General features: G+C 41.0%; 1 protein-coding gene across 2 annotated transcripts in view; it reads left to right on the top strand.

Moving 5' to 3' along the window:
- LOC148058937 (voltage-dependent L-type calcium channel subunit beta-4-like) overlaps nt 1-13,065 on the top strand; it is a 29,137-nt gene extending 16,072 nt beyond the window's left edge. For both annotated transcript variants that reach the window (XM_087781026.1, XM_087781025.1), the window contains exons 2-13: nt 2,102-2,221; nt 2,273-2,395; nt 3,137-3,258; nt 3,437-3,489; nt 3,555-3,574; nt 3,652-3,732; nt 9,916-9,974; nt 10,045-10,145; nt 10,213-10,364; nt 11,776-11,871; nt 11,928-12,098; nt 12,158-13,065. In XM_087781026.1, the coding sequence (XP_087637152.1) occupies nt 2,102-2,221; nt 2,273-2,395; nt 3,137-3,258; nt 3,437-3,489; nt 3,555-3,574; nt 3,652-3,732; nt 9,916-9,974; nt 10,045-10,145; nt 10,213-10,364; nt 11,776-11,871; nt 11,928-12,098; nt 12,158-12,187 (1,128 nt within the window). In that variant the 3' untranslated portion in view covers nt 12,188-13,065. The remainder of the gene's footprint in view (nt 1-2,101; nt 2,222-2,272; nt 2,396-3,136; nt 3,259-3,436; nt 3,490-3,554; nt 3,575-3,651; nt 3,733-9,915; nt 9,975-10,044; nt 10,146-10,212; nt 10,365-11,775; nt 11,872-11,927; nt 12,099-12,157) is intronic.
- The last annotated feature ends 214 nt before the right edge of the window (nt 13,066-13,279 follow it).

Here is a 13,279-nt window from a genome sequence, read left to right as displayed (position 1 = left end):
ATATATACATCTATATATCTATATCTATATATCTACATCTACATCTATATATCTATATATCTATATATCTATATCTATATCTATATCTATATCTATATCTATATCTATATCTACATCTACATCTATATCTATATATATATATCTATATATACATCTATAACTATATCTACATCTCTATATCTAAATATACATCTATATCTATATCTATATATACATCTATATATTTGTTTCTATATCTATATATATATATACATCTATAGCTACATCTACATCTACATCTACATCTATAAATCTATGAATCTATCTATATATCTATATATCTACATCTACATCTTCATCTACATCTGTATATCTACATCTATATCTACATCTATATCTACATCTACATCTACATCTACATCTACATCTGCATCTACATCTATATATCAATATCTATATCTATATCTATATCTACATCTGTATTTATATCTATTATACATCTATATCTTTATCTATATCTATATATCTATATCTGTATTTATATCTATTATACATCTATATCTATATCTACATCTACATCTACATCTATATATCAATATCTATATCTATATCTATATCTATAATCTATATCTATTATATATCTATATCTACATCTGTATTTATATCCATTATACATCTATATCTTTATCTATATCTATATCTATATTTATATATATTATACATCCATATCTATATCTACATCTACATCTGTATTTATACCTATTATAGATCCATATCTATATCTACATCTACATCTGTATATCTGAAGATTCAATTGTAATTGTTTGTTTTTGGGTTAATTCAGTTTGTTATGGTCTGAATATATATTCATAAACAAACTGTAACTAATGTAAATATGTTTTTACAGCATGAATAAGGAAACAAGAGCATATATGCTTGAGTCCTTTATTTCATCAAAGATTATACATTAAATATACAAAGACATGAACTTTGATTCAATGATGTATCGTTCATTCATTCACTGAAAGATCAAACACAAATGCTCCGTGAATATCTATATATATATCTATATCCTGAAGTGTTTCACTGAGAGTGTTTCAGTCATGATGGCCGCTAACAAAGCTAAGTCCAAGCTGGTACTTAAGAGATCCCCGGAGAGTTCTATGATGAGAGCAGATGGCGCTTGTCAGTCTTTCCACATCAACCCGGAAGAAAAGCAGCTTCGCATACAGATGAAGACTTCACAGATCGCTTCAGTCTCTTTTTCCGCCAACATTCATCCCGCCCTGTTTTGTTCGAGTAAACCGGGCGGAGCCAAGTCACCGTGACGCGTATTCGGAGGATAAATTGAAAAACCTCTTTGAGAAAATATGACAGTAAAGCAGCTCGAGCTTTGAAGCAACTGATGATTTGTAGCGACAAGTTTCTGTCAAAAGTTGAAAACATTGACCTTCGTTCTTCCAGCTCCTCTGAAGAACTGGATCCAAATCTTTTTAGCTTTTTTCTGCACTTCCATGTGAGATAAAGATTCAATTTTGATTCTTTGATCCACAATGTTGACTTTCCACTAACTTTAGACCCCCCCCCCCGCGAATTGACCTACTTTTCCAGATGAAGTAAAGAGATTGTCGAATATATTTAACCATTTGAAACAATGTGGGAAATATTGAAAATAATATCGACAATAACCGAAAGTGTAGCGAGATACTTGGTCACGTGATCATCTGTGCGTCCTGGATCGGAAGAAAAGTCCGATGGAGCAGCTCGGCGTTCATTTGCTTTAGTCTGGAAGCGACATTTCTGATATCGAATTTAAAATCGCTAAAATATTGACTGAGCCGACACGCCGTGGGCAGGATTACGTCATTGTGTCATCACGTGGTGGGATTTACGACGCACGTCACATCAGGCTGGACGTCTATGGAGTAAGATTACTGCCACCGGTTTGAGCGAGTGTGTCTTGTCTTGTTGCACACTCAAAATCACTCTGCTGCGCTCAACCAGTCACACATGTGCGTTCAACATGTCATACACGTGCCCTCTAGCTGTCATACATGTCGGGAAGTCGTCTTGAAGCTGAAAACCAAAGACTCGAGACTCAAACCCTTCTTCTCCGCCGCAGGGTTCAGCCGATTCCTACACGAGTCGACCCTCTGATTCCGACCTGTCCCTGGAGGAGGATCAGGAGGCGTCTCGGCGCGAAGCCGAGCGCCAGGCTCAGCTGCAGCTGGAGCGAGCCAAGGTGAGGCCTCGTCTCCGCGAGCGTCCGCTGGTCAACATGTTCCTCTTCCAGGTGAAACCAGTCGCATTCGCCGTGAAGACCAACGTGAGCTACTGCGGCGCGCTGGATGAGGACTGCCCCGTCCAAGGTTCCGCCATCAACTTCGAAACCAAAGACTTCCTGCACATTAAGGAGGTGAGAGTCGCGAAAGTTAAATGTGTGGAAGTAACGTCAGTGTCGTCAGAATATATTTAACCATTTGAAACAATGTTGGAAATATTGAAAATAATATCGACAATAACCGAAAGTGTAGCGAGATACTTGGTCACGTGATCATCTGTGCGTCCTGGATCGGAAGAAAAGTCCGATGGAGCAGCTCGGCGTTCATTTGCTTTAGTCTGGAAGCGACATTTCTGATATCGAATTTAAAATCGCTAAAATATTGACTGAGCCGACACGCCGTGGGCGGGATTACGTCATTGTGTCATCACGTGGTGGGATTTACGACGCACGTCACATCAGGCTGCACGTCTATGGAGTAAGATTACTGCCACCGGTGTGTCTTGTCTTGTTGCACACTCAAAATCACTCTGCTGCGCTCAACCAGTCACACATGTGCGTTCAACATGTCATACACGTGCCCTCTAGCTGTCATACATGCGCTCAACTTCACTGCTGCTCACGACACCAAACGTTTGACTGTATCTTTTGTTCTATGCGCCTTATAATCCGGTGCGTTTAATGGTGCGGAAAATACGGTATTCAAATGATTGAATTCAATTATAAACATTTATCTCGTCTTATTTTCTTCTGCTCATCTGGGTTCAGTTCGAACAACAACGTTTCAATCAATAGATTCAAAAGTTGTTCAACTGGACCGTGAGGTTCTGACGACACTGAAGGTTCTTGTGAGGTTCTGACTGTGCCTCCGTGCAGAAGTACAACAATGACTGGTGGATCGGTCGACTGGTGAAGGAAGGCGCCGACATCACGTTCATCCCGAGCCCCGTCAAGCTGGAAGCCATGAGGATCAAACAGGAGCAGAAAGCAGCAGCGAGGTCAGAGGTCACCTCCTCTCCCGAGTCTTCAAAAGTTCTCGCTGCCCTCGATCCCACTTCCTGTCTTTGAAAAAAATAAATCTGTTGACGCCACTAGTTCTCGCTCGGCGACTCCTTTTCCAAATCACCTCCCGAGGGGTTCGCTCGTAATTAAGCCTCGCATTCTGTTGCTCCGCAGGAAGGGAGGGAACGCCTCGTCCGGAGGATGGAGGTCGACGCCGCCGTCTGCAGGTAACCACAGATCCACCTCCACCTCAGCGTCACGTTCATCACTCTCTTCTTTGTTCCTCCACAAGCCAAGCAGAAGCAGAAGCAGGTACGTGGTCACGTCGGGAACAAGCAGATGGTTCATGGTTTCAGATGATCTGAAGAATCACTCGTGTTTGTCTGCAGACGGAACTGGTTCCTCCCTATGATGTGGTTCCGTCCATGAGGCCGGTGGTTCTGGTGGGTCCGTCGCTGAAGGGATACGAGGTGAGTCTCGTGACAGAAGCTGAACAGACATGAATAATCAAACTGAGATTGAACAGAAGCGTACCATGAAATTGTTGAGTTGGTTCTATTAAGGACGAGGAATGCTAACAGCATTTATTTATGCTAGCTCATGCTAACTATGCTTACTCTTCTAACTCATGCTAACTATGCTATCTCCTGCTAACTATTCTAACTTATGCTAACTATGCTAAATGATCCTAACTCTTCTTACTCATGCTAAATCATGCTAAATCATGCTAACTCTGCTAGTTCATGCTAACTATTCTAACTTATGCTAACTATGCTAAATGATGCTTACTCTTCTTACTCATACTAACTCATTCTAGCTCATGCTAACTATTCTAACTGATACTAACTCTTCCTACTTATGCTAAATCAAGCTAACTCTGCTAGCTCATGCTAACTATTCTAACTCATGCCAACTATTCTAACTCATGCTAACTCTTCTAACTCATGCTAAATCATGCTAACTCTGCTAGTTCATGCTAACTATTCTAACTTATGCTAACTATGCTAAATGATCCTAACTCTTCTAACTCATGCTAAATCATGCTAACTCTGCTAGTTCATGCTAACTATTCTAACTTATGCTAACTATGCTAAATGATGCTTACTCTTCTTACTCATACTAACTCATGCTAACTATTCTAACTGATACTAACTCTTCCTACTTATGCTAAATCAAGCTAACTCTGCTAGCTCATGCTAACTATTCTAACTCATGCCAACTATTCTAACTCATGCTAACTCTTCTAACTCATGCTAAATCATGCTAACTCTGCTAGTTCATGCTAACTATTCTAACTCATGCTAACTCTTCTAACTCATGCTAAATCATGCTAACTCTGCTAGCTCATGCTAACTATTCTAACTCATGCTAACGCTTCTAATCATGCTAAATCATGCTAAATCATGCTAACTCTGCTAGCTCATGCTAACTATTCTCACACATGCTAACTCTTCTAACTCATGCTAAATCATGCTAAATCTGCTAGCTCATGCTCACTTTTCTAACTCATTCCAACTATGCTAAACGATGCTAACTCTTCTAACTCATGCTAAATCATTCTAACTCTGCTAGTTCATGCTAACTATTCCAAATAATGCTAACTCTTCTAACTCATGCTAATTCTGCTAGCTCATGCTAATCATGCTCTGCGTGTAGAGTGACTTCAGTTATCAATAAAAACTTGAAGTTTAACAAATAATGATAGATTTTTAAAGTTTTCGTTTGTGTTTCCTTTTTTTAAGTTTTTGTTTGATTAAGCAAATAAAACCAAGAAATGGGAAAAAATATGCTACGCTGAGCAGAAATGGTAACTTGAAGTTCGTAAATGACACTTGTTGAATAAATAATCTTAAATCAAAGTTTTCTTTAAGCAAACACTGACCTTTAGTAACAAATGAGTTTTTTAACCTTTTCTTCACCACAGACCAGTTTAATGTCGTCGTTATATTGACCTTCAGGTGAAAATAAATGTGTTTTATTATGCATTTCTTTTATTTTATTGTAATTTACAATTAGAAAATCTATGTGTAAAAAATATCATTAATTTTGAAAATATTTGAATAAGATTTTTTTTTTCTTTAAACTAACAAATTAAATCTTCCAATATACATAAATCACACATCATTGAATATTCAAAAAGGTATAAGATTTGATTAAACTCTCATCCTGACTAAAGCCACAGACAAACGTAGAGACCACGAAGAGATGCATCTAATGTAGTACCGAAGTCGTCCAGCAGGACAACCTTGTGGACCTCCTGTCGTTCCACAGAAGCATGTGAAGAACCTGAAGTCACCGTGACGTCGTCTGTGCTTCAGTTGTCGATAAAGCTTTATTTTGATCAGCGACACAGATGTTTGGAGAGAGTTCTTCAGCGGAGATCAATCCTCAGACTAATGTGTGCTGAACATCCTTCATCCTCTGTGCGTCTGCTGCTCTGGTGCTTCAGGGGCCAACGTTCTTTCTCTCGCTCGCCTTTTGTTCCTCTTCTCTGTTCTCTTCTTCTCCTCCCATCCTCCCATCCTCCCATCCTCCACTCTCGTCCTGCTTCTCTGAGAAGCAACCCTGAGCCACAGCCCATCTATTTTTCAGAGCCTTGCAAAAATAGCTTCACTTCACTCCAGCAGATCACATGCAAACACACACAAACACCAGAACATCTCAGAACCACGACATGGTTCTAATGAAGCTCCAGCAGATCACATGCAAACACACACAAACACCAGAACATCTCAGAACCACGACATGGTTCTAATGAAGCTCCAGCAGATCACATGCAAACACACACAAACACCAGAACATCTCAGAACCACGACATGGTTCTAATGAAGCTCCAGCAGATCACATCCAAACACACACAAACACCAGAACATCTCAGAACCACGACATGGTTCTAATGAAGCTCCAGCAGATCACACGCAAACACACACCAGAACATCTCAGAACCACGACATGGTTCTAATGAAGCTCCAGCAGATCACACGCAAACACACACAAACACCAGAACATCTTCAGAATCACGACATGGTTCTAATGAAGCTCCAGCAGATCACATGCAAACACACACAAACACCAGAACATCTCAGAACCACGACATGGTTCTAATGAAGCTCCAGCAGATCACATGCAAACACACACAAACACCAGAACATCTCAGAACCACGACATGGTTCTAATGAAGCTCCAGCAGATCACATCCAAACACACACAAACACCAGAACATCTCAGAACCACGACATGGTTCTAATGAAGCTCCAGCAGATCACACGCAAACACACACCAGAACATCTCAGAACCACGACATGGTTCTAATGAAGCTCCAGCAGATCACACGCAAACACACACAAACACCAGAACATCTTCAGAACCACGACATGGTTCTAATGAAGCTCCAGCAGATCACACGCAAACACACACAAACACCAGAACATCTTCAGAATCACGACATGGTTCTAATGAAGCTCCAGCAGATCACATGCAAACACACACAAACACCAGAACATCTTCAGAACCACGACATGGTTCTAATGAAGCTCCAGCAGATCACACGCAAACACACACAAACACCAGAACATCTTCAGAACCACGACATGGTTCTAATGAAGCTCCAGCAGATCACACGCAAACACACACAAACACCAGAACATCTCAGAACCACGACATGGTTCTAATGAAGCTCCAGCAGATCACACGCAAACACACACCAGAACATCTCAGAACCACGACATGGTTCTAATGAAGCTCCAGCAGATCACACGCAAACACACACAAACACCAGAACATCTTCAGAATCACGACATGGTTCTAATGAAGCTCCAGCAGATCACATGCAAACACACACAAACACCAGAACATCTCAGAACCACGACATGGTTCTAATGAAGCTCCAGCAGATCACATGCAAACACACACAAACACCAGAACATCTCAGAACCACGACATGGTTCTAATGAAGCTCCAGCAGATCACATCCAAACACACACAAACACCAGAACATCTCAGAACCACGACATGGTTCTAATGAAGCTCCAGCAGATCACACGCAAACACACACCAGAACATCTCAGAACCACGACATGGTTCTAATGAAGCTCCAGCAGATCACACGCAAACACACACAAACACCAGAACATCTTCAGAACCACGACATGGTTCTAATGAAGCTCCAGCAGATCACACGCAAACACACACAAACACCAGAACATCTTCAGAATCACGACATGGTTCTAATGAAGCTCCAGCAGATCACATGCAAACACACACAAACACCAGAACATCTTCAGAACCACGACATGGTTCTAATGAAGCTCCAGCAGATCACACGCAAACACACACAAACACCAGAACATCTTCAGAACCACGACATGGTTCTAATGAAGCTCCAGCAGATCACATGCAAACACACACAAACACCAGAACATCTCAGAACCACGACATGGTTCTAATGAAGCTCCAGCAGATCACATGCAAACACACACAAACACCAGAACATCTCAGAACCACGACATGGTTCTAATGAAGCTCCAGCAGATCACATGCAAACACACACAAACACCAGAACATCTTCAGAACCACGACATGGTTCTAATGAAGCTCCAGCAGATCACATGCAAACACACACAAACACCAGAACATCTTCAGAACCACGACATGGTTCTAATGAAGCTCCAGCAGATCACACGCAAACACACACAAACACCAGAACATCTCAGAACCACGTCATGGTTCTAATGAAGCTCCTGCAGATCACATGCAAACACACACAAACACCAGAACATCTTCAGAACCACGACATGGTTCTAATGAAGCTCCAGCAGATCACACGCAAACACACACAAACACCAGAACATCTTCAGAACCACGACATGGTTCTAATGAAGCTCCAGCAGATCACACGCAAACACACACAAACACCAGAACATCTTCAGAACCACGACATGGTTCTAATGAAGCTCCAGCAGATCACACGCAAACACACACAAACACCAGAACATCTCAGAACCACGTCATGGTTCTAATGAAGCTCCAGCAGATCACATGCAAACACACACAAACACCAGAACATCTTCAGAACCACGACATGGTTCTAATGAAGCTCCAGCAGATCACATGCAAACACACACAAACACCAGAACATCTTCAGAACCAAGACATGGTTCTAATGAAGCTCCAGCAGATCACATGCAAACACACACAAACACCAGAACATCTCAGAACCACGACATGGTTCTAATGAAGCTCCAGCAGATCACATGCAAACACACACAAACACCAGAACATCTTCAGAACCACAACATGGTTCTAATGAAGCTCCAGCAGATCACATGCAAACACACACAAACACCAGAACATCTTCAGAACCAAGACATGGTTCTAATGAAGCTCCAGCAGATCACATGCAAACACACACAAACACCAGAACATCTCAGAACCACGACATGGTTCTAATGAAGCTCCAGCAGATCACATGCAAACACACACAAACACCAGAACATCTTCAGAACCACGACATGGTTCTAATGAAGCTCCAGCAGATCACATGCAGACATTAATACGACCAAAGCTATTATTAAGAAAATCGAATTATTAAAAAACATTTATTTATCTGAGGTTAAATTATAAATCAATAAATATTGTTTTTAATTTTTTAATTAAAGACACAAATAATGCTTCCTTTTATTTCATTATTTTATTCAATATTATTTATTGATCAACTTTATTTATGTCAAGATTAACACGTTATATATATATTTTTAAATATAAAAAAACAGACTTAAGAAATATTGAATAATAATTAAAAATGATCAACTTATAAATATATTTTGTATCAAAATGTTAAATTTTTAAAATTACAACTTTAAGTTAAATTGACGAAGACTTGTAACTATTATTATTAAATGATTTGCTTAAATACTACTTTAATCATATTTATTTTAATTCAAGAATATGTTCTATTCTAATTGTAACCAGCAATTATTATTTGAGTAAATATTCATTTTTAATTACATTTTAATACAAGATTCTTATTAAAGTAAAAAAAACGTCAGGATTTTTTTTTCAAATACTGAATATCTGGATAAAAGACACGAGAAAAATTAAAATATCTCACTTTATTTGACAATATTTACATTATTAAGTGCAAAGAGACATTTTGACATAAAGGTAAATTGACGACGACTTGTAAATAACATTTATTACTGAATTATTTGACGAAATATAACTTTTATATTCACATTAATTCAAAGTTTGTTGAGAATTTCTATTGAAATATTAAAATATTGAGGTGAAAATATGACAATTAACCCTAAAACACTTTCAGGAAACTACGACTCATAACAATTATTATTTCATAAATTGAGTAAAGTTGACTTTATTTTATATATTATTTTAATTTGAGGTTCTTATTCAATAGATCAGTAAATATTAAAAATAAAATAAAATAGTGAATTATTAACCAAAGGATTCTCGCTGTCAAAAATATTTCTGTATATTTACATTTCCTGTGACCTCACGACCTTTGAGGTCACGACACGAGTGGTTTCACCGTCGCTCAATAATGGCCGAGACTGAAAGTGCTCATCTGAAGACCACGGTTGGTGAGAAGGTCGAGCAGGAGGTAGTTCTGAAGAAACATCTTCATGTCGATCCTCCAGGTGACGGACATGATGCAGAAGGCCTTGTTCGACTTCCTGAAGCACAGGTTCGACGGCAGGTGAGTCGCTCGCTTCGGCTCGTTCTCGCGACTCGCTTTCAACACCAGGTGGTCTTGGGTTCTACGGCAGGATCTCCATCACCAGGGTGACGGCGGACCTGTCCCTGGCCAAGCGCTCGGTGCTCAACAAGAAGGCCATCATGGAGCGATCCAACACGCGCTCCAGCCTGGGTGAGCTTTGATGGTTATTTCCTGCCGCGGCGTCTAAAGATACCAACCTGTGCTGAATCCAAACCAGCCGAGGTTCAGAGCGAGATCGAGAGGATCTTCGAGTTGGCCAAGTCCCTGCAGCTGGTGGTCCTGGACGCCGACACCATCAACCACCCGACGCAGCTCCTCAAGACGTCGCTGGCGCCCATCGTGGTCTACGTCAAAGTGTCCTCGCCCAAAGTAACCTTCCGCTAGCGTTAGCCTCGTTAGCTCGTCTGAGGGCGCCATCTAGTGGCGGGTCGCGATAAGAGACAACTTTTGCTCCGACCATCGATGGATTTTATATTCACGACTATAAACGGGTCGTTTATGGATAGAACTGTTCAAATACTTTTTAGGCCCCTTTTTTAAATTTCTTCTGTTCAACGTTAATATGTGTTTTTGACTGTTTAACAACAGTTTAAATGTTTGTCTTTTTTTCAAGTGTGTAACGCAGTCGTGACCAGGGCCGGGTCTAGACAGGCATGTATGGGGGGGCAGCCACAAATCTTGAGGGGGCATTGTGCTCCTGGGCACACTAAATCCCTCCACTCTGGGATTTAGTTTGAGGGGGCACAACATTTATTTGAGGGGGCCAGGCCCCCTCTTGCCCCTGCCTAGACCCGGCCCTGGTCGTGACTCTGATCAGACACGAATAATCAAACTCAGATAAATACTTTCCCTGTACATGTTAAAATTAACCCTATTTATTCAAAACTGCACATGACGTGGTGTCCATCACGACAAACCTCTCAGTGACGGTGACCTGAACAAGCTGCTATTATGCTTTGCCGCCCAGCCAACCAATCACAGCTGTCGATGTGACATAGAAACCTGCATATAAGTTGATAACAGTATTGTTGCGAAACATGTTTTTATATCAACAATATTTACAATAACACATTTCAATCCTGGACTTTTTTTTACAGTTAACAAAAAGATTTTCAGTTGCTCTGGTTGGACTTGAACATGTTCGTGTCAAACCAAACATAACTAGTTAAGTCTTATTTATTTTAACTTATTTACTTTTATCTTTAACTTATTTACTTTTATCTTTAACTTGTTTACTTTAACTTATTTACTTTAATCTTTAACTTATTTACTTTTATCTTTAACTTATTTACTTTAACTTATTTACTTTTATCTTTAACTTATTCACTTTTATCTTTCACTTATTTACTTTAACTTATTTACTTTTATCTTTAACCTATTATCCTCCCTCACTCTTCTCTCCTCTTTTCTCTCACTGTATCCTCCCTCACTCTTCTCTCCTCCTTTCTCTCACTGTATCCTCCCTCACTCTTCTCTCCTCCTTTCTCTCACTGTATCCTCCCTCACTCTTCTCTCCTATAATCTCTCACTGTATCCTCCCTCACTCTTCTCTCTTCTTTTCTCTCACTGTATCCTCCCTCACTCTTCTCTCCTCTTTTCTCTCACTGTATCCTGACTTTATAATCCCTCGACAAGACCCTCCTCGTCTTGGGTTAGAAGTCCCCTGTCCCCTGGTCTCACCCCCTCTCTGTGAACTCATCTCACCTTCATTAGAAAAAGCTCTGGCTTGTGCTTCCAGAAACATTGTTAATGGACTGAAGTTCTGTCTGCTCCGTCTTAGGTCCTTCAGAGGTTGATCAAGTCCCGGGGAAAGTCTCAGAGCAAACACCTCAACGTCCAGATGATGGCGGGAGACAAGCTGGCCCAGTGTCCACCGGTGAGTCCAGACCAGGAGGTCCTGGGGTCGCGACCCATAAGTGTTTGTGTCACCAGGAGATGTTCGACGTCATCCTGGACGAGAACCAGCTGGAGGACGCCTGCGAGCACCTGGCCGAGTACCTGGACATCTACTGGCGCGCCACCCACCTGCCCTGCGCCGTCCCGGTCAACCCGGGTCTGGACCAGAGCGTGGTCACCCCCCCGTCGGCCAACTCCAGCCAACAAGTCAGTTCAGTCTCGCCTCAAATCTCTGGTTGAAAAATGTTGACCTTGAATCATCTCAGTTTTCAGAGACTCAAGAGTTGATAGAATGATCAGGACCACAGGAGGGACCCGGGACCAGGACGGGCAGCAGGACTCTGACCCTTCTCATGTAGCAGAAGAGAAGAGGGTCTGCACCTCGTTGCTGCCCCCCCGACCCCTGCACAAGCCCCCCCACCACAGACAACTCAGGGTCGTCGACTTCCTCCACTTGACCTTCAGTTTGACCTGCAGCGGTGTGTGTTGCGAGGGCACACACTCGTAGCTCAGTTACACGAATCAGAAAAGCTTCCTGTCGGCGTCGAGTCGCTCGACCTCAGTTCTCGTCTCGTCACCTCGTGTCAACACTTCGTTCACCAACACGCACTAAACGGTTAAAGCTTGATGGAGCCAAATTTTTAAATGTTTTTTTTTTACATCATATTTATGAAATGTTAATATATATATATTTATTTTAATTCTTAACTTAAGCTCCTGATTGTTTTAAATAAAATAAAATTAAAAATCGCTTTAAAATGCAACATTTGTTTTTAAATGTATCAACTAAACGAATGGCACAATCCCTTGTCACTTCCAACATTGTCCACAAGAGGGCGTCCGTCCCCAGGTGTAAATACTCTGGTACGTGCATGAGAAACTGACCAGAAGGGCTTCACGGTGACGTCATCAGCGGCTGCAGAAGAACCTGTAAATACAAACATGTAACCTGTCGATCAAAAGCAACGAGCACGAATCGGGTTAGAGTTTGAAAGCGTCAGGATTTGTTCTGAAAGAAGTTCTCGAGTCGGAACCTCGTGACCCGTCCAAAGCACAACCCTCTAGCTCCACCTGCCGACCGTCGGGGGGACTTGCACTACTGTTTTTGATGCAATAACTGCACATATGACGTCACTGATGTACATTTACGCCAATAAAATCTAAAAAAAGTTCATTTTTTTTGTTGTGTTTGATATTTAAAGGGGGGGATTATTCTTCTCTTAAGATGTTTGTGTGTTTGTGTGTGTGCATGTGTGTGTGTGTGTGTGTGTGAGTGTGTGACAGGAGGACATTTATTTTAAGGCAATGATTGAAAACAGTTGAATACCGGAAGTATTCAAACGCTTATCTATTTTTTAAGTAACTGAACATTTCTTTCTGTTGGTTAT

The sequence above is a fragment of the Callionymus lyra genome, chromosome 19 (genome assembly GCF_982586985.1).
Source record: "Callionymus lyra chromosome 19, fCalLyr1.hap1.1, whole genome shotgun sequence".
In the NCBI taxonomy this organism is placed as follows: domain Eukaryota; kingdom Metazoa; phylum Chordata; class Actinopteri; order Syngnathiformes; family Callionymidae; genus Callionymus; species Callionymus lyra.
The sequence above is the reverse complement of the archived record's forward strand: the minus strand, read 5'-3'. Positions and strand labels throughout refer to the sequence as shown.